General features: G+C 42.3%; 1 protein-coding gene across 1 annotated transcript in view; it reads left to right on the forward strand.

Moving 5' to 3' along the window:
• LOC139300948 (probable E3 ubiquitin-protein ligase HERC1) overlaps positions 1 to 16822 on the forward strand; it is a 38328-nt gene extending 21506 nt beyond the window's left edge. Inside the window, exons 41-79 of the mRNA XM_070924162.1 lie at positions 243 to 412; positions 1199 to 1282; positions 2081 to 2267; positions 2382 to 2509; positions 2731 to 2957; positions 3168 to 3427; positions 3575 to 3627; positions 3724 to 3921; positions 4526 to 4691; positions 4783 to 5032; positions 5513 to 5741; positions 5862 to 6118; positions 6329 to 6456; positions 6808 to 6935; positions 7570 to 7797; positions 8217 to 8344; positions 8464 to 8663; positions 8934 to 9048; positions 9236 to 9367; positions 9540 to 9638; positions 10149 to 10322; positions 10415 to 10699; positions 10817 to 10882; positions 11058 to 11183; positions 11281 to 11419; positions 11629 to 11810; positions 12148 to 12303; positions 12414 to 12536; positions 12693 to 12795; positions 13074 to 13243; positions 13360 to 13498; positions 13605 to 13774; positions 13945 to 14114; positions 14224 to 14389; positions 14496 to 14572; positions 14689 to 14941; positions 15045 to 15197; positions 15901 to 16206; positions 16304 to 16822. Coding sequence (XP_070780263.1) covers positions 243 to 412; positions 1199 to 1282; positions 2081 to 2267; positions 2382 to 2509; positions 2731 to 2957; positions 3168 to 3427; positions 3575 to 3627; positions 3724 to 3921; positions 4526 to 4691; positions 4783 to 5032; positions 5513 to 5741; positions 5862 to 6118; positions 6329 to 6456; positions 6808 to 6935; positions 7570 to 7797; positions 8217 to 8344; positions 8464 to 8663; positions 8934 to 9048; positions 9236 to 9367; positions 9540 to 9638; positions 10149 to 10322; positions 10415 to 10699; positions 10817 to 10882; positions 11058 to 11183; positions 11281 to 11419; positions 11629 to 11810; positions 12148 to 12303; positions 12414 to 12536; positions 12693 to 12795; positions 13074 to 13243; positions 13360 to 13498; positions 13605 to 13774; positions 13945 to 14114; positions 14224 to 14389; positions 14496 to 14572; positions 14689 to 14941; positions 15045 to 15197; positions 15901 to 16206; positions 16304 to 16489 — 6511 coding nt within the window. The 3' untranslated portion in view covers positions 16490 to 16822. The remainder of the gene's footprint in view (positions 1 to 242; positions 413 to 1198; positions 1283 to 2080; positions 2268 to 2381; positions 2510 to 2730; positions 2958 to 3167; positions 3428 to 3574; positions 3628 to 3723; positions 3922 to 4525; positions 4692 to 4782; positions 5033 to 5512; positions 5742 to 5861; positions 6119 to 6328; positions 6457 to 6807; positions 6936 to 7569; positions 7798 to 8216; positions 8345 to 8463; positions 8664 to 8933; positions 9049 to 9235; positions 9368 to 9539; positions 9639 to 10148; positions 10323 to 10414; positions 10700 to 10816; positions 10883 to 11057; positions 11184 to 11280; positions 11420 to 11628; positions 11811 to 12147; positions 12304 to 12413; positions 12537 to 12692; positions 12796 to 13073; positions 13244 to 13359; positions 13499 to 13604; positions 13775 to 13944; positions 14115 to 14223; positions 14390 to 14495; positions 14573 to 14688; positions 14942 to 15044; positions 15198 to 15900; positions 16207 to 16303) is intronic.
• Positions 16823 to 20999: the final 4177 nt, after the last annotated feature.

Here is a 20999-nt window from a genome sequence, read left to right on the forward strand (position 1 = left end):
ATGTGAGTTGATATCACAACAACAAATATCAGGCTTGGACATAATGTTGAGATTCAAATTGACATATAAGGATACACGCTTGGTTTATTGTGATCTCCAAGTGTAGAATCAGATTAAATAACGCTCACCTTATTCCTTCAGATACTTTATATTTCAAATGTTTGATCAGGACTGAAAACTGACAGTGTAGCACCACTTGCACTGTGTTATTACTCTACATACTGTATCTTCACCCCCTCTAGGCACATGGTCTTAACTCGGTTCCCTACGCTTACCGGCCTGGTTAGCACTCCCCCTGTGCTGCACCCTTGCTTCAGCCTGGCCAGCTCTGCTTCTTGTGATGCCTTCACAGAGCAGCAGACTAGCTTCATGGAACCAGGTCCCTGCAGCACACAGGCCAGAAGCAGCCTGGGTAAGAACAAGTGCAGAGACGTTGAAGTGGGGAAAGCTGTCGGACGTCAGTACATAGAAAAGAAAAGAAAAGATGTCTAATTTAAATGTTAATGTCCTCATTTAAAATAAGTGATAAACAACATCTAGTGTTAAATCGAATAGTTTTACGTTCCAGTCCTGCTGGTCAGCTCAGTTTTTAACAAACGTTTTCCCCATGCTGGCGTCATATTCAAACATGCTACTAATGTAATTTAATTAAGTTACAGTAAAAGGTAGGAACTGTCTGCATGGTCTTATATGTTCAGCTATTTGTCACAACTGATCTGCTGCTCAAAACAGCATGTGTTTTGCTCTGCCGTTGGACAGATATGATCATTTAACTATCAAATGCATGCATGACACAGTTTGTGCACTCACATGCTTGAATGGCACCATTTTTTTCATCATCAGTTACGTTGGTGTTATTTTTGAAGAGTTTTGGGAAGTGCATTAACCTAAGGTCATTGCTCTGACTTTCATATCTAAGGATACATTAGGATTAATTGGTTGATTGGTTGGTTTAATCATTCATTGTGAATATAAAAGCTACATTGAAGAGGTTTACTTGAGTCTTAGTTTAATAATCTGTAAACTAACAAAGCGGAGCACAAGCTGAGGGACCAAAAATAAAACAAAATGTGAAAACAATTTATTAATTTGACAAATTTCACTACAGGCTACACGTATGATCATTTCAAAATGGAGCTGTGGGCTTGTTTTTGTTTTCTGTTTTTTGTGTACTTTTTCTTTTCTCCTCAACCACCAGAGCGGACACAAATGTTTGTCACCAGTCGGTTGCTAGAAATGGGATTCTCTATGAGACATATCTACTGGGCCATGGAGGCAGCAGGTACTGCTTTGTGGAGTGTGTCTGATATCACTAAATCTTTTTGCTTCATGTGCTTTCTATTTTAAACATCTGTCCTTCACCGTGTGCTGCAGCCCTTTTGTAGTATTTGGAATACAGAAAAGTATAGTTTCTGAATGAAAAATGCATTGTATTTCTTAGCAGATTAATCCTTAAACTAATAATCTTCTGTCTGTTACTTGGTGGAAATCAACTGAGGCTTTCCAGTTGTATAAAAGAAAACAATTGTTATATATTTGATAAACATTATTATTTGTAGGGTGTTCAATGAGTTGCTTTTGCTGTTTTTCTGCCTAAAAACATTCTGAACCCCAGAGACTGTACTTCCTGGAGCAGTGTAATTTGGTGGAGAGTTTTGCACACAGAATATATCGGTTCCTAAGACTGCGATTTCACCACATGGTAAAAGTTAACTAATTCTGATTCTTTGCTCACGTATGGCACAGATCATATATGTGTTATTGACAAGTAAACAAGGGAAAGTATATAGATACTCATTTACACATTGCACCAATATACACTGTAATGTTTTCAGCATCACTCCCCGGAATATTCAAATTTTAGGCCTTCCCTCACTTACTATTTCACAAATTTCACACGCTAACCCTCCTCACACACGCTCTGTATTGTCAGAGCAGATGTGCCAGTCTGACCTCAGGCTGCACACAGAAGCATGATCATCTGGTGGTGATGTCCGACATGAATTAGCAATGCAACACTCCATGATCCATCTTTTCTTTTTGAACTCTGACAGTTCAACTTCCCTGTGGTCCCTCCCAGATGTAGCAGGTGACCTGGACTCTCAAACCATTGAGGTGTTGGCCAGCTGGATGCTAGAGCACCCCCTGACTGAGGAGCAGCAGGCAGCTGAGTCACCCAGACCGGAGGGTGCTCCTGACACCCCGTCGCCAGATGGACCAGAGACGGTACAATGTCCCGAGCGCCCCACCAGTCAGCACAATGAAAGGTCAGGGATTTGAGGAACATAATGACATTTTTCAACCGGTACTGGCATTATGGTATTATCATTGTCATAAATACAACCAGTAGAATGATTGACTGTGTGTTATTTTGTTTATAGTCTGTTGCCAGGGCTTGACTGGATAGAGAGGGAGAACTTCTTGGATGTCCACCTCACTAGGAACAGACCTCCTCCAGCACGGCGGCGGCGCTCTGGCCCGAGTCAGAGGACCTCCTTCAGAAGGGCAGGTCAGAGTCATAGCATTGATCCAGAAATAAAATGTGCACATCGAAGCTTTGTTAGATCATGTGTTGATTTAAATGCAGACCAACAAAAGAAAGAAATGTCTACATGCTGATTGAAATATTGTGATCAACCTGTGCTGTGACACATAACAGCCCATCTTGCTGATTTGAAAAACAAAATTCACACATTTACTATACATTTTACTGTGCATTTTCACTTGAAGCGAACATCATCTTTTCAGACTTGCCGTCACCCAGCCCCCTCCCGCAGCTGTACCAACAGCACACGTCGGTCAGCGATTGGCCAGAGCAGGTGGAGTTTCATCCCTACTCTGTTGAGGAGGAGTCAGAGTTGGGCTACATGGATGACCCATACCATGAAGAAACTTATGAGGACCTGCTCACCCCTTCATTCTTCAGCTTGGAGAGGGACACGCTCCAGATAGTGGAGGTGACACGCACATACACTGTCATCACCAAGGCTGCATGACATGGACAAAACAAAAATACAATTGTGATTACTTTGAGTATGCAAGTCGTGATTTGAAATAGAAAACAACAAATGTTGGAGTTCACTGTGTTGCTTGTGGGCCTGATAATGTCTTATTGTTTCATGGTTTGAAAAATAAATGTAAGCCTTTTCTCTTTAACCTTATTTTAGGCCGGAGAGGAGCATAGTCAGATGGTGAAGTGTGAGCTGTGCAACACCCTTACCCTGCAATTTAACAATCACATAAAGCGGCGTCACCCAGGTTGCGGTCAGAGTGCTGCGCGTAAGGGTTACGACAGCACCGGGGCCTACGTGGATGTCTGGTTCAAAGGGGAGTGTGGCTCCAACTTCCCCTTCTACCTCCTCTGCAGCTCCTGCCGGGAAAAGTATCTGGCTGCAAACATGAGCGACTCAAGTTCTAAATATGAAAGGTATAGTAGATAAAGGAAGTGATGGATGTATACAACACAATACATATAGCAACTAATAATGGTGTCTCTAAACAGTTTCTTGTTCTCTTACTCATAAAAAAAATTTTTGGCCCGTTATTTATGATTGTTGTCCTCCTTTTGCTTCAGGATTAAAGGACTGACATCTGATTTGATTGGCCACTTGGACAGCACTTCTGATGGTAGGGAAGGCCACTTTCACTCTAAAATTGGGTGCAACAGAATGATGTAGTCTTTAAAATTATTTTATAATATGAATTGTGCTTGTATTTGCTCAGATGATTGGGAAATAAGCCACCAAGAAGAGTGTGACACAGACAAGCTGACAGGACTGGAGGACTTTGGGCTTTTGCTGAGACCACTGGGGCTGACTGAAAATAAACTGGTGCCAGACCCCATTGCCTTCACTGAGCCAGATCCCCTCGGAGCCCTGGTTTACAGCTCAGCTGACCCTACGAGAGCAGTAGCTCCCAAAGGTATTGTGTTTTATTTTTTTAAGCTAGTTTTGGTATAGAGAGACCAAAGTCCTGTCATTTGCTGAATGCATTCTAGACTCTAGGACAGTGTGACTTCAAACCAAACACCCACGGCCGCAATTAAAATTCTGTTACCCGCACACCTCTAAATATTACATTGCTGGCCATAGACAAATCATTAGGTCACAATTACTCAGTAGCTAGCTGTCCTCTCGTTCATGTTGCAATGAATGTTTCTGTAACTTTATCTCTGATGAAAGATTTAGCCCACTTGTAACACACACCCACGCTCCCTCTGTGCTTGTTGGCAGCAGGAGAATCCAACCACAGCCAAACTTACTGCAGAATAGTGACTCATCACTCATTTATCATAGCTGGGCATCTGAAGCACACATACAGTACTCCCAGTTGTCCCCAGTTGATCCAGTATTTTGACTTTTTATCATGCCGACACCAGTCAGATAAGCATTTGTACATGTATGTCACTGGCTTTTGCAATACCTGGCATTATCTGGCTTTAAACATGTGAGTTTAGGAGGATGTATTTGGGGTTTGTCCAATTATTTACCATAATTGCCATTTGATATGTGGTTTTCCTCACCAGGGAATGCCCTTGTTGAGCAGAAAACCTCTCTGAGCCTTGGACAGCAGGCAATATCACTGAGGGACTCTCATGACAGACTAAAAGCTTTAAGAAGAGTCACCTCCACGGCCCAGATTCTGCTAGCTTACAGCATGGTGATGAGAGCGCTGTCTCAGACTGCCTCTAGGTAGGTTTGACCAGAATACAGCCATGTTGATGTCATTTTTTTTCACCAATTCATTGTGCTTTCAAGAGTCTTCTTTTATCTCCCTCTCCAGTGCATCAGTGTGCAGCCAGTCTAATGGACTAGAGTCCTTGGGTCTGGCCGATATCCGTATCCTGGTTCGTTTAATGACTCTAGCAGCAGGGGGCAGGGCTCACACCTGTGTGGACAGGCAGCCAGGTGTGAAGGGGCTGTCGACAGAGCGCAACAACTCCACCTGCCTCAGCTTCCTTTCCTCCGCCATCGGCAGTGTGGTGTCCCACAGCCCTACTGCTTACAGACAGCTTGTGGAGATATGCACTCAGGTCAGTTTTCTGCGGTCAATCCTCTAATTATAAATACTGTTCATGCTAATTACCATTATCACAATAACATCAGTTCTATATCACAAAACTTCACATTTCTCTTTGATAACAATAAAGATCAGTAAATTACACTTCCTTTTTTGTGCTGGCTTACTTTTATATATATATATATATATATTTGTCTGAATGAATTACAGTGTGATCAGTTTAAGATTGTGGACTTCAGCTATCATTGATTGTTGTATTTGTTCTCGGTTCACTTATCTGGGAATCAGGTAATTAAAAACTGCAATGAGAGTAAGTTGAGGTCGGCAAAAGATTCGCACTCATAGTAATTAATACATTTGGTATATTGTCCAGCCCTACTAATTATAAATGATGGAATTATTATGCTGATCAATTATGAATTATTATTATTATATTATAATTATTATGTGGTCCCTGCTAAAAGTGGATGGAAATCCTTTTAATAATCTGTAGGACCTAATGACGGCAGCTACAGGCGTGAACATTGGGGCCATCAGTGACCCACAGCAGAGAGGTTGTCTGAACTCCAGTCTGACAGCTGCAGCCCAAGGAGCCCAGCAACAGAAGGACTACAATGAGCAGATGCCCCCTACATTCCTGGTCACACAAAGTCTGGTGTCCCTGCTCACTGAAAGGGGTGTTCACTGTTACAGCCCAGACAGGACAGAACACGAAACCAATGGTGAGAGAAAGTAGTTTAATTAAGTAGTTGTTATATGTAATTATTTATTACATTGTTTGAAATCTTGTGATGTTGTTATTCATGGTAGCTCTCCTCTGCATATGTGTCTGTTTGACCTAGATACAGGAAACCAAGGGGTGTCTTCCTCGCCCCACCTGAGTGCCAGAGTGGGCCCCCTGGAGCTGGCTAATGCGTTGGCAGCATGTGTCCTATCTGCCAGGCTGACCAGTAAACACCGCCAGTGGGCAGCACAGCAGCTGGTGCAGGCTTTGGCTGCCACAGGAAGGGACAGTCCCAATCGACCCCAAACATACAGTGACCTGGCTGGAGACTTGCGCAAATGTCCTCTCAAGAGGCTGGAAGGACATTATAACAAGGTGAGGGACTCATAATGTAATCTGGAAAGGTATTTTGTTGACCCTTTTTGCTGTAACCTTATTGACCAAACAGTTTTCACAACAGGATGAGATGTTTTTTGGTTTTGTTTTTCAGAAAAAAATCATTTAGCTTGAGAATATGAAGAATTTAAATCACCTGGGTATAACCTGCCCACTGGCAATGTCATACATTATTTCTGTTCTGTTCAGGTGACCAGCTGTTCCTGGAACAGCGAGCAGAGTTTGCTGGCTACATGCTCTCAGGACAAGGTGGTGCAACTATGGAGCATCAACCACAGCACTGTGGAGTTACAGACCACCTTCTCTTGCATTACCAGGTGATGTCTGCTTGTTTCAGCAGTGTTTTGTCCAGTGAGAGTTTTACAGGAACATGGACTGACATTTATGTGTTGGGTCCTTGAACTTGCCATTGTTGTTTGGCTATCATGCCTGCTGTGCTGTGGCTTCTTATAAATTATATTATAAATGCAAGATGAGATCTTTATAGATGATCTGACCATTGGCTATTTGGTATAATGCAAGGTTAGTGACTAACTTAATTTTATTTACAGGTAATGTAAATAGTTGTACACAAATACATACGTTTTAGCAGGGCAGAGAGGTTGCTATGCTATCAAAGAACTGGCATTATAGTTGTAAACTTTTCCTTCCTCTGACTCTCTCTCCAGTAAGACAGACAGATCAAGCAGTGAGAGGGCCGGTAGATGTCATCACATGTCTCCTGTTTACTGGAGTACAGGGGGAAATTTTTTGGCTGCCCCAGAGAACAAACACATCAACATCATGAACATCAGGGGTAAGTCTGGCGTATCTCTAATTTCTGCTATGTCGGCACTCCGACTGGACAGACACATTGCACATGCAGGAACCTGCTTGACCTCATGGGTGTAATGAAACTGTGCGACTGTAACTTTAAATGTTGCTGTTTAACTGAGCTTCTGTAACGTAACTTTCTCCAAAATGAGCTTAACTGTACTGTACCAGTACCAGTATCTTAACTGTACTGTACCAGTTACTGTACAGCATGGGCACTGGTGCATCGCATTTCTCATTGAAAAATCCAGAATCTATGAATATGCAAATACATTTCATTTCAAAAGTTTAACTACTAGAAACAAGATATTTCCTGCTTCACAGAAAAGTCAGTTTTCAATGTATGTGCATCTGGAGGTTTCAAGTTTCTACATCACTGTAAGTTTCATATTGGATCACGATGGGCTTCCAAACTAGTTGTGATCACAAAATCCTGCTGCTACGTTCAGGTTTTTAACTACATATAAGATGAGCACAGAGAAACCTTTATTCTTCTGCAGATGAACATGAAAAGTGTCCAAACATCCAAATGGAAAACAGATTTTTGAATAGAGGGGCACTTAAAAAATAAGATGCCTAGTAATTTCTACAATTTGAATTTTTATGCTGATTTACAGGATCTCACTGTCATGTGGAGGCTCAGGTGTCTCGGGTCACAGCCCTCTGCTGGGCTCAGGCCTTCAGCTTGTGGGTTCTTGACCAGCCAGCGGCCTGTAAGAACAGACCTGCTGAGAGCCTGTTGGTGGGACGGCTGGACGGCTCCCTCTGCTGGCTGCAGGTCACAATGCAGGAGATCGACCTGCATGTAAAGAGCACCGAACTCGCCCATTGCCACAGGAAAGAGGGTGAGGAGACTGCAACACACACTGTTGCTGTTTAAAACCACCTCACAGAATGAAATATTTCTCATGAAACATCAACTGCTCCCTTCAAATAGGCTTTTAGTGTAATCACAGAGGGAGGTATTACATTAAGACAGTGACACACAAAGGAAATTTTAAATTGTATAGGGCCTATACCTATTAGAAGATGGCGTTTGGAATGGACATTTCTCGGCTCATACAAGGTTTAGTACTTCTCTTAGACCTAAAGGAATTGACATTTTGGGAAATACGCTTATTCGTTTTCTTGCAGAGAGTTTGATTCTCACGAGAGTGCTATCGACCTTCTCATCTAACTTTCGGCAAGAAAACGAACAAGTATACTTTTCGAAATGTCGAACGATCCATTTAAGAGACTGATCTTCTCCTCTGATCTCTCCTAGCTCCCCAGTGTGTCGCCTGGCACACTGAGGACAAGCCTTTTGCAGTGGGCTATCCTAACGGAAAGATCCTTTTGGCCACAACTGAGACCTATGAGAATGAGCAACCTGTAGTGCTGTCTGTCTTCCAGGTTTGTGTGCAAAATGCACTCCACACTCCATTGTATGCTGAAGAGCACGACAATGTATTTCATATGCAAGTCAGTTCTATTTCCCCTTATTGACCACTCTCCCTCCCTTCACTCTGCAGGACAGTGTTAGTTCTCTAAAATGGGACCCCACAGGACACTTGCTGCTCTGTTTGGGGAGGTCAGAGGTAGTGAAGATACTGGGACGCTCTGGGTGCACCTGGGAGACCCTCCACTCCCTCATTCACACCAGCACCGTTAACATCGCCGAATGGTGCCCACTCGCTGGCAGGGCACCGGATCCCAGGCTCATGATGGCTGCGTGAGTTTACATAACTAACTCTTTCTTTTTCTGTTGAATATTCTGTCTCTTTCTTAACATTACCCTTAACTTGACAACCAAAACCTTAACAACGCTGCTGTACGAAGAAAGAGAAGGATGATTGCTGTAATCTGATATACCAACATTTATTTCAAAGAGTTTCAGAATCAGAAATACTTTACTGATCCCTGGGGGGAAATTGTACAAGTATAAGTTCCTTTATTCATGTTTGTTGTAGATTCTCATTTAACTCTCCCCGTGTTTCTGCAGAGGTTGTCAGAATGGCTCTGTGCATGTCTGGACACTGCCACAGGGGGGTACCGTTGTATCTTTGCCCAACATATTGAGCAGCCCCCCGAGCCAGGATAAAAGCACTGATGTCAAGGTTAGTTTGGATCTGCTGTTGGAGCTCCTATTTGCAGCCCTGGTTCTACTAATATCTTGAAATGTTGGTGTAATAAAATCTTATCAGGATTTTATGTGCCAGTTATTCACTTAGGTTGATTTTGACTTGTGGTGTTTGCGACAGTTGCCAGCTCATGTAATCATCCAGTTCTGTTTTCTTTTTACAGCAGGAGAGTGCAAAGTGTGTGTTTGTACTTCATGGCCACATTACGGCAGTGAAGTCTCTTTCATTTTGCTCCAGTGGACTGGCTCTGGTCTCTGGAGGGATAGGGGGACTGCTCAACATCTGGTCCTTACAGGTCAGAAAACAGCATTCACTGTTGCTGCCAATTCTTGACCTGAAGTCAGTAGAAAGATCACCTAATTAACAATCAACATTACCAGACAATTAAACCATGACTGTGTATTAATATAATTATCCATTAGAAGTCTCATTTCAGAGTTTTAGTCCACTTGTTTCTCATCTTGCAGGATGGTTCAGTCTCACAGACTGTTACAGGTTTGGGTTCAGTCATCAATACTACCTGGATACCAAACTTGGGTGTAGCTGCCTGCTTTGGGAGGTCAAAGGTAATTAACAACTTCAATTTCTGTCAAACATTAAAGGAATACTTTGACATTTTGGGAAATACATTTGTTTGTTTACTTGCTGAGAGTTGGACAAGAAGATCAATACAACTCTCAGATCTGTACCTTCAATAGGAACCTACAGGAGACCGTCATCTTAGCTTAGTACAAATACTTTTTACCTTTGGACACTGCCAGGCTTGCTGTTTTCCCCGTTTTCCAGTTTTTATGCTAAGCTAAGCTAACAGCCTCCTGGTTTTAACTTCATATTTAGCATACAGACATGGGAGTGGTATCGATCCTTACATCAAACTTTGCAAGACAGCATTTCCCAAAATATAAAACTACTCCTTTAGGGTAGCCAGAATATCACAGTGCTTTTCTTCACACTATTCTATACACTATGTTTATCTCTATATTACTTAAGAAAAAAGTCTCCACATTTTTTCAAATGCAAATTGTCTTGACTGCAGTTCAAACTACAGTTCTATTCTGTCATTGTTTCTTTCCCAGGATGTTTTGTTGATCTGCTGCACGCCCGACTGGATCAGTCAAAATCATGTGCTAGCTTCCTGTCGCATGGTCCTCAGAAGCCAGAACATCCTGGGTCTAAATCGGGCACCTTGTTTGGCCGTCTTCCTGGAGAGGCTTCCCATGCTGTTGCAGGAGCAGTACAACTATGAGCGGGTCATTACTGAAACCACGTTTTAAAGTTGTTTTTGTGTTGTTTGTACGCCTCAGCTGAGACACGATCTTTGAATTTCTTTCTCTTAATGCAGAGCCACGTGGCAGCCGGTGACCAGCTAGTCCACAGTGCCTTCCTGCAGAGCCTGGCCTCCTTGACGGTTGGTTTGTCCCTAGAGAAACACCTGTGCCGTTACCCACGTCCCCTACACCACACCAGTCCTGATGCCCACTCCTGCCCGTCAGAGTGGAGCTGGCTCGCCACTTATGCCACTACTGTCCGCAGTGCTGAGGCCATCGCCAGCGGTACTGCCTTCCCAGAATCCTTCATAATTTCAGAGTTTCAGGAGGTGTATGACATTGAAATCACCAAGGCACTGGTGAGTAGTGACAATCATCTATTTGTGTGGAAATGGTTGGATATGTTTCAAGAATCTGAATTGACTGAAATATACACTCCATGTAGGCATCTATTGAGACACTTCTTTGTCTTCTAGGACAATAGTAAGTGGAGTTTCAGGATGGATGAACAGCTGATGTCATGGGCCACCACCAGACCAGAGGTAACAGCTTAGCCATCTTGAAAAAGTACACCCTTTTAAAAAAACAAAAAACATTTCTAAGCTACATAAAGATTCATTCTTTAATGTACCTTCTGTCTGTACGATGGGATAGTATTTTCTTTTATAATTATAGTATTATAATTGTCATTTCTATTTCACCTGCTGGGTTTCTTAGGACTGGCAACAAGGGGGGAAGAGTGAGGTGTACTTATGGGGGAACGGACGTTACGGACAGTTGGCAGGAATGGGAACCAACCTCATGATGCCTACTCTTGCACCCTCTCTGTTACAGACACAACAGGTAGCAACGTTTTCTCTCCGGACACGGACTCTGTCCATGAATTGCTACTGTTTTCTCATTTTTCTTTCCCTTTGTGGGTGTTTTCATTGTCATTCAGGTTGTGTGTGGGCAGAACTGTACCTTCCTGGTCCAGTCCAATGGGACGGTACTGGCTGTAGGAGAAGGACAATATGGCAGACTGGGCCAGGGGAATTCTGATGATCTCTATGTCCCCACTATTATCTCTGCTTTTCAAGGTACAATATTCATCCGGGGCCTAAGAACCCAAGTTTGAGCTGTTCTGTTTTTGGATGTTGTGACAAATTTTCATTCTTGCCTCAAACAATGTTTTTATACACAACAGAAAGGAACAAAAATAACTACGTAGGCCTAATTGTTGATTATTTTTCCTCCTCATTCTTGTTTTTAGAAGTTGAGCTTTACTGACTCTTTGATTTGCTGCCAGGCTATGTCGTGACTCAACTGGTGACATCCTGTGGATCCGATGGACACTCCATGGCCCTGACTGAGACTGGGGAGGTGTTCAGTTGGGGAGATGGAGATTTTGGAAAACTGGGCCATGGCAACAGTGAAAGGCAGAGGAGACCCAAACAGATAGAGGCCTTACAAGGAGAAGATGTCATTCAGGTAGAGATAAATCTGCCTTGAACTCCTGTGGGATAGTTTTATACTTTTATTATCCTTCAACATATTTCTATAGGAAGGCTGCTTGATTTACACTCACGCTTGCTATTTTTCTTGATTTGGCTTAGAAAATGCAGTGCATCAATATCTTGAATACTCAGTGATGGAGCAAATTTATTTTAGTCTAACCTTTATGTTGTCATTGTTGTCAGTTCGTTAAGGTTTAGCTTCAGTTTGATCCAGTTATCGACAGTGTGTCTTTTAACAATTGGCTACTATATTGGTCAGCGTGATGAGGTGTTTTCTGAAACTTTCATATGGCTTTTCTTTCTTTTACCAGCTCGCTTGTGGTTTCCGACACTCAGCTGTGGTAACAGCAGACGGGAAACTGTTCACCTTCGGTAGTGGTGAATCTGGTCGTTTGGGTCAAAGGTCAACATCCAACAAGATGCTGCCTGAGAGGGTGGCTGCCCTGGAGGGATATCATGTGGGACAGGCAAGAAATGGACTGTTTCTTTTCATTCCTAAATTCAGATGGTGATACCGTGAAATTAGAAAAATGATTACAATATAACTAAAGAAAGCTAACTTGGTTACCTTTCTCAGGTGTCATGTGGTCTCAACCATACACTAGTGCTATCCCTTGATGGCATGGTTGTATGGGCATTTGGAGAGGGGGATTATGGCAAATTGGGAACAGGTTCCTCTACAGCGAAATACTACCCTCAGGTAAGTTCATGGTGACTTAGGAGTCATCAAAAGGCAAACACAGGTCATTTATGTTGTGTACATGGTCGCTTCCGTGGAGAATGTAAAGGGTAATACCAAAGTCATGCCTTTATATAGTATAGATGAAATATTATTGTTGGCTGTTCCTATTTTCAGAAAGTGGATCAGCTTTGCAACAAGGGAATTAAGAAGATCAGTTGTGGAACTCAGTTCTCTGTGGCGTTGGCCTGTGATGGACATGTTTACACATTTGGACAGGGTACGTTTTATTGTGAAAATATCTGCATTATTAGTTAAAATATTGTTGCTGCACTGTGTCTCCATATTCTTTTTTAAACACATTCAGTGTTTATTGCTTATGTCATAACTATGCTGCAAAAACCTAACTTTTTAAATGTAAATTATTTGATTGGAAATTCTTTAATTGACCCTTCAGAAATGCATGCAGAAAGGAATATACAATTTTGTTGGTTTATTTTTTGAGTGCACTAGTATATGCCGATGTGTTACTTTGCTTACCTTCTGTTCATCCTTCAGAGCGTCTAATCGGCCTGCCGGACTCCATGCTGAAGAACAAATCCTGCCCCCAGGTGGTGCCGTCTCTGGAGGGACTCTTCATAGAAGACATTGCTGTGGGCTGTGAACATGTGCTCGCCCTGTCCTCCACCGGAGACGTCTATGCCTGGGGCTGCAACAGCGAGGGACAGGTAACCAACATCCTCTATTATACAGTTCTACACTTTGACAATCTAACGTTTGCTTTCACTTTACATGAGAAGAATCTAAAGACTGCACTGTTATCTTTTATGTGCGTGTGTTACAGCTCGGCCTCGGACACTCTAACCCAGTGAAGGAGGCCACGCTCATAACGGCCCTCCAGGGGAAGAACATCAGACAGATCTCCGCTGGCCGCTGCCACAGTTCAGCATGGACCACCCCCTCTACCTCGATGAAAAACTCAGGTACACACACAGTGTTACAGTACATGTACACATGAAAAACTCTTTGCAGCTATGATCCATAAAAGAGAATACACTTGGGACTCCCATTTGTTACCTTCATCTCCAGGTGGCCCTGGAAATTTCCAGCTCGGCCTTCCCCAGTCAGTCCCTCCCCAGTACAACACCCTGAAAGACTGTAGCCCTGATGTCCTCAGCATGCGCCTCAGAGTACTCTACAACTTTTCTGATCTCATGTACAAGTCCTGGAGGCTGCTCAACCTGGACACCAAGAATCCAGTAATCTTTGATTCCATTTTCTGCTTTTTTTAATATGTTAAATGCTGGGGAGAAATAATTGAATTCCTGCTAAAAAATCATGCATCTGCTGCTTGGTAGTCTCTCACTATCATATTTCATTGCGATGCCTCATTCACTTCACTGCATTCCCTGTCCTTCCCTCTGTGCAGGTTTCCACTTCACGCTATAGTTCAGGGACGACCGCCATTATCCGGGGTGAGCTCAGAGGCCTTCTATCACCCAAGGTCAACACTCTTCCTCTGGTGCGCTCCATTGGCAGAACAATGACCCAGGGCAAAACATATGGGCCACAGATAACAGTGAAACGGATTTCCACAAGGTAAGTATGACCATGATGTCTTCAGGGGTCAGCTGGTGGAAAAACCACGAGAACTTGGTTGTTTTGGTTGCATGCTTTGATTGATGTCCCCTCCCTTACACTCCCACAGAGGGCGTTCGAGCAAGCCCATCTTTGTGCAGATCGCGAAGCAGGTGGTGAGCCTGAATCCCCTGGAGCTGCGGCTTCCATCACGAGCCTGGAAGGTTAAGCTTGTCGGAGAGGGAGCCGACGATGCTGGAGGAGTGTTTGATGACACCATCACTGAGATGTGCCAGGTAGGATGGAAACCACACATAGAAGGTCTAAGAGCAACAGAGATAGCTAATAATTCAACCTGGGATTTCTCTGCTTTTTGTAAATTGACAAATGTGTTTTTACCAGGAGTTGCAGTCTGGTGTGGTGGATCTTCTGATTCACACTCCCAACAGCTTTGCAGATGTGGGCAGCAACACTGACAGGTGCACATTTTGTAGTCATCTTTTGATAGTCACAACCAAAACAGTACCCTTAAAGTATAACGGAACATCAAATTTTAAAAATTTTACCTCTGGCATTGGCTGCGTACCCTTTGCAGGTTTCTGTTGAACCCAGCGGCTCTCTCAGAGGATCACATGGTCCAGTTTCGCTTCCTGGGCATCCTCATGGCTGTGGCTATCCGCACCAAGAAACCTCTGGACTTACATCTGGCCCCTTGGGTGTGGAAACAGCTCTGCTCAATGCCATTGGGAGGGCCTGACCTGGAGGAGGTAGACCTGCTCACCTACCGCACCCTTCAAGGCATCCTTCACCTGGAAAACAGTGAAATCACAGAGGATAACTTCCATGTGGTGAGATACTATGCAAATTGTCTCATTGCAGAGTTCATTAATGAAAGATGTTTTCTGTCCTAACCACTCCTTTTTTTAATTCCTGCCATATCTCCCTCCGAAGATGATCCCGCTGGATTCGTTTATGGCCCACAGTGCAGATGGAAGGCTGGTACCGGTGGTTCCTGGAGGTCAAAACATCTCCCTGACCTTTGCCAACCGGACTGAATATGTGGAGAGAGCTCTGGACTACAGGCTGCATGAAATGGATTCACAGGTTTGAAGGGTTGAACTGTTGGAGGATGATTTGGGTGCAAACTGCTACACATTTGGACATCAGGGAATACTGATTTCTTTAGGATCCACCAAAATAATAAGTCTATTTCATGTGTCATAAGCTTTCCCTCTGCCCCCATCGTGCAGTCCTTAGTAGCTCGCACTGTCCATCATTACATAAGCTGTGATAGAGTCGAATGTGAATGGACTAAGACTAATACAAAAATGTGAATATCTTATGACAGTAAATTGGGCTGTAAGGAAATATGATGGGCATTTTTTTTTTACTATTCTCTGACATTTTATTGGCCAAGCGATTAATTTAGAAAATAATCCATCAGATGGAAATAGTTGCTGCCCTATCAGTAACCTTAACAAATATCTAAACCCTCTGCAAGTAAATGGTCCCTTAAAGACATTAAGACGAGACTTTAAAGTGGCTGGTTTAGAAAAATAAACTTTCTTTTAAATTTCTTTTAAATTCACCAAACCGACTTGGCCCACATAGGTAATATGTACAATGAAAAATGTTTGTGGTGTGGATTTCACTCTACTGTGTCTGAAACTCTGCATCCACTTTAAACAGCCAATCCGCCCACCAGTTTCCATTAGTGCTCACTAGACAGCCTGTTTGTTGTACTGTTGTTGTTCCCTTTATATCGTCCTCAGAAGTATCAAAGCTGACGTTGCTCTGTTGTGTCCAGGTGGCAGCAGTCAGAGAGGGCATGTCCGCCATCATCCCCGTGCCCCTCCTCTCCCTGCTGACAGCACACCAGCTGGAGCAGCTGGTCTGTGGCCTGCCAGAGGTCTCCGTTGAGATGCTGAAGAAGCTGGTGCGTTACCGTGACATCACCGAGAGCCACCAGCTCATTGGCTGGTTTTGGCAGAGCCTGGAGGAGTTCACCAATGAGGAGCGAGTGCTTTTCCTACGTTTCGTCTCTGGCCGGTCCAGGTTGCCTTCCAACCCAGCTGATATCACACAGAAGTTCCAAATCATCAAGGTTGATAGGGTGAGATCATCGTTAGCAAAGTAACAAGCCTGTTCACAAGAACAAATATTAATAGTAAAAGACAATAAACTTTTTTTCCCCTTATAATTTCCTTCAGCCTGTCAACGGCCTCCCTACTGCTCAGACCTGCTTCTTCCTGTTTCGCCTGCCCCCATACACGAGCCAAGCCATCCTCGCTGAGCGCCTGCGTTACTCCATCCACAACTGCCCCTCCATCGACATGGACAACTACATGCTGACCCACAACACCGACCCAGCAGACAGCTCCGACGCAGAGGACTGAAGCAGCTAGCTGCAGTCAACAGTGTGATGAATGTATCTTCTCCCATGCCATGCACATTATGCACTGAACACAGATTTTTATTCGCCAAACCTGTATGGTAGTGTACTGTTTATATGTTGGTTGATTTAAAGACACGTGTAGTTTTGGTTTTACAACTGTGCAAGGTGTTGTAATTATTGCAGTGCTTACTCTGAATCAAAACTACAGGGATACAGAATAAGATTTTTAAAAATATAGGTGAATAAGCCACAATAAAGGAGTTAATGTGCCTGTTTGTTTGAAAATATGTAATAATTTAATGACCTGTCCCACTAAGGCAGTATTATTGTAAAATAAAGAGTGTTTAAATAAGGATTTTTGTGTATTGTATTTGAAATCTCTGCATCCAAGACTTAAAGACATTCAAACAGAACTGGAGCAGAACATTGTCCACCAGCCTTTCCTCCAGATAGATCTTTTTAAACTCTAAAGAAGTGTTGTCTATGGTGGAAAACATAATTTCTGATGCTATAGTCAGTCAACCTTCTCGAAATCTTCAGAATTATCGGGAATGAAAGGGTCCATTAAGTGAATTTTTGAAAGATAATGCAGTTACTAATTTAGCTTTCTAACTTTCTGTGCTGAAAGTCACTCAAAAGTAGGCTACCAAAAGAAACAGCAGTTGGTTGATTTAATTTGTAAGAACATTAAAACGCTCTTTTGTTCAAGAAATACCAGGAAATATTGCATTAATTATTGCATGATTATTATTACGTGTACTGAAACATTCTGGATATTTCCAAATGTCAGTTTCCAGAATGTCGTCCTCCATGCTGCTAGCGCGGCTAAAAATCTGAACTCTTAACATATATGATGATGAATTCTTCCAGTGTGTCTCCAGCTTTAAAGCACCTAAAACTAGAAGTTTCTATAACGTGAAATAGTCATGACTAAATATGCAACAATCAAATTCAATTTAAAGAGAGTTTATTAGTCTAAAACTGCTACATTTAAATATTGCTAAATCCTGATTGGTGCATGGAATTACGTGACCTTACGTTTTTTCCAGCAGAGCACCATCCACTTCAAACCAGTGAGAAGAGCACAGAGAAAAAAACCACAAATACAGAAATCTGTTGCGACTTTGGCAGAAAATGGGGTGTTTATGTCGGAAACCAGCATTCATATTGAAAGAGCTGACAGAGAAAATAGGTTTTCAGAGCCTTTAAGCCTTTTTATTTAATTTCCGTTTACCGATAGCGCCCGCACGAGAGGCGAATAACACACAAAGCAACAACTTCCCTTATTACAAAAAGAGATCTTAATTCAATTCCCCTGAATCTAATGTTGTCCTGAGTCAGCACAGCTGTTGAGTCTGCAATTTGTCTGCGCTAGTGAGAGGTACGTCTGCTGTGACCTTATTACCCATCTGTTTCCCTGTGTGCAGCGTGGCCAGTAAGGCAGAATTCAACCTGCAGTCAGCAGCAGCCCTGCAGCTGAGAGAGGGAGGCTTTTTCATCAGTGCCCTCGCAAGGTACAAATATAACATCCATCTATCAACTTAACAAGCACACAGATTTGGAAAGGCCAAGGCGGGGAAAAAATGATATTTAGTCGAGCTGAACTACACTGCCTGGAGTAAACCGGTCATTTCTACTGTGATGCAGTTGTGAATTCAAGTATATTCTATTAGATCCTATTGCAAATGCATGTAGACACAGAGGTCAGTAAGGGAGACTGGAGAGGACATTACTACACACTAAGTTATAATGTAGATCCACCCACACAAATACAACCACAAACAAGAATATCCTCGCTGGAATTACATGCTTGAACAATATATTTTAAATGATTTAGACCTTTGCCAAAAAGGGATTATATGGACCTGAAATGAACTCTGCAAAAAGAAGATGCCTTCACTGTTACTGTTCTGTCCACAACAGCAAAAGGGAGAAAACGGAGAGTTGGGAAGATGCTGCAAAGACCAATTATGGTTTGTATTGCAGGAATAAACTGGCTTTGTGGAACACAAACTTGAAAGCTGGCTTTGAAAATGAATCATCTCTGCATCTGAATTACTATTTTCTCCATCAGTGGTATCCAATCATTCAGATTCAATGTGCAAAAGCACTGACATAGAGATGAAATCTCTCCAATTTCTCTCAATAGCTCTCCATTAATCATATGAGCCAAGGACTTAAAGTTCATATTTTATAAAGACAGATATAATATCCCTGCAGCTGCAAAACCTTTGCTAGTAACTAGGAGTAGCAGATCAATACATTCTGTAAGAGGAGCTTCAGTTTTCATCGTCAAAGTGTGAGCAGACCTGGTCATGAATATGTAATACTACCTGTTCCCACAGGAGGGCAGTCTGGTTGTTGCACGTAGCTGTACCACTGCACGAAGCAAGTTCAAGAGAGCATTGGAAATAAACAGAGATCATCATCAGCGCACACACACACACACACACACACACACACACAGATCATGTATAGCTGAGGATGCACATCACTGTCAGCTAATCTCTGTCACACTGTTTCTACCAATCAGCTCAGATCAGATCCTTACAAAACAGCACACTGGATGCCAAACAGTATGTGGTCAAATTACTCCAATAATACAGATTTCAAGTCCTGAGTAACACTAATGCATGCATATCTTTGGATTCAGATGTTGTAGTTAAGGCTAATAAGTGCAGCTGGCATTAGTTTCCATCAAAAGCAAGAACTGCTCGCGTGTTACCTCCCTAACTAGGCCACCTATGTTTGTTTTAACCCAGGTGCAATTCACACAAAAACATGTCTTTGCTCAGTTTCAAAGAGGCACATGGGTATTTCCTAATTTGTTCAACTTTTTTCATCCACTAAAAGTCACAGAAAGCTGGCTGTGTGAAGCCAAGACTGCAGGACGTTTTGGTTGATCCATGACCTGCATCACAGGGAGCAATCCTTTAGGATGGCATGTTTGTTATAAAGTGGGGACATGAATTAAGGCAGCACTGTGGGGAGAGAGGGGAGGAATTTAGCACACTGCACGGAAGCAATTCAGCATAAATACTGTGGTAGCAGGGCAGCATACATCTAGTGAAAACGAGTATGAGCTCTGCCTTAGTTACACTAGCATATGTTAAAATTAATTTGAATTAACAATCATGGAATTTATTTGCTATGCAGATATCACATTCCTGAGCCTTCATAATTCTACTCTGCATCTACCACAATGTCACCACTAGGCAGATGACACTATGGTGTTACCATGTTAAAGGATTAGTTTGACATTTTAGGAAATACACGTATTTGCTTTCTTGCCAAAAAATGAGAAAACTGATTCCACTGTCATATCATGTCTGTTAAATGTGAAGCTACAGCCAGGAGACAATTAGCTTAGCTTAGCATAAAGACTGGGAACAGGGGGAAACAGCTAGCCTGCCTCTATCCAAAGGTAACACAGCTAAAGGTCAGTAATTAACACGTTATATCTAATTTGTGAATTCTGTACAATCATTTATGTGCCGTGCTATTTCTTGGCAGGGAGCAGTGATTTCCTGGAGAAATGTAACTGCACTCCATATATTATGGAATGACATAACAGTTTAAACATTAACCTCATGTTTTATGGTCTTTCTGCTATTAAGTGCTTGTAATAAGTGCAACAATGTCAAATATGTTTGCAATGAGCATCTTTCCCTCTTTCTCCTGTGTTTTTGTTGTGTTATGAGCAGACGAATGCATTAACACAGTAGAATATCACCATGTTGACAGTCATCTTTTTCTATTCCATAAACATCTAAAACCTTCAAGTGTTTGCCATGAAAAATAACCCCAGGCGTTAAAAACAGGATTGAGCTTGCTTCACTGAGCTTGCCATTATCTTTTACGTGTCCAAATAAAATTACAATATCAACAAAGAAAGTGCAAAGTCATTCGATTAATATAATTTCTTTTCTATTTTCTTTCCCCCACACTCTTCTGCAGCTCTCATTAGAGGGCGGTTATGTAGAGAGATGCAGGTAAATAGATCGTCTCTTTGCATTCATCTATGGACTCAATTGTCATTTTGACAATGACATGGTAATTTATATAATTTAAAGGTTATAAAACCCTTTAAGACATAAACAATTAAACTGTAATAATGTGGAAACTAAAAGGGAATACAAATAGAACATTATGAAGTGTTGGTACACTAATACATGGAATTCAAGGTAAAACAACAACAACAACAACAACAAAAGGGCAATTTCGTCATGGAGAGATTTAAAAGGTGCAAACCTGAGCTCCACAGTTTGACTGATTTGGTCACCTGCTGTGTTATTGCAGACTGCGGAAAGACCAGGACTTAACGAAAAGGTCCAACACTACGGTTTCAGTTTCATTTCAGCTACGTTTGCTTTTTCACATTTTATTTTATTATTTGTGGTAACATATCTTTTCATGCCTCCGGTGGATGAAGCAGGTCTCTCCATCCTGAATTTTTGATTAGTCAAAGGAGGGTGTGACCTACATAGTCTCACTCAGGCTGGGACTGGTCA

Source organism: Enoplosus armatus, chromosome 18 (assembly GCF_043641665.1).
Source record: "Enoplosus armatus isolate fEnoArm2 chromosome 18, fEnoArm2.hap1, whole genome shotgun sequence".
Classification (NCBI taxonomy): Eukaryota; Metazoa; Chordata; class Actinopteri; order Centrarchiformes; family Enoplosidae; genus Enoplosus; species Enoplosus armatus.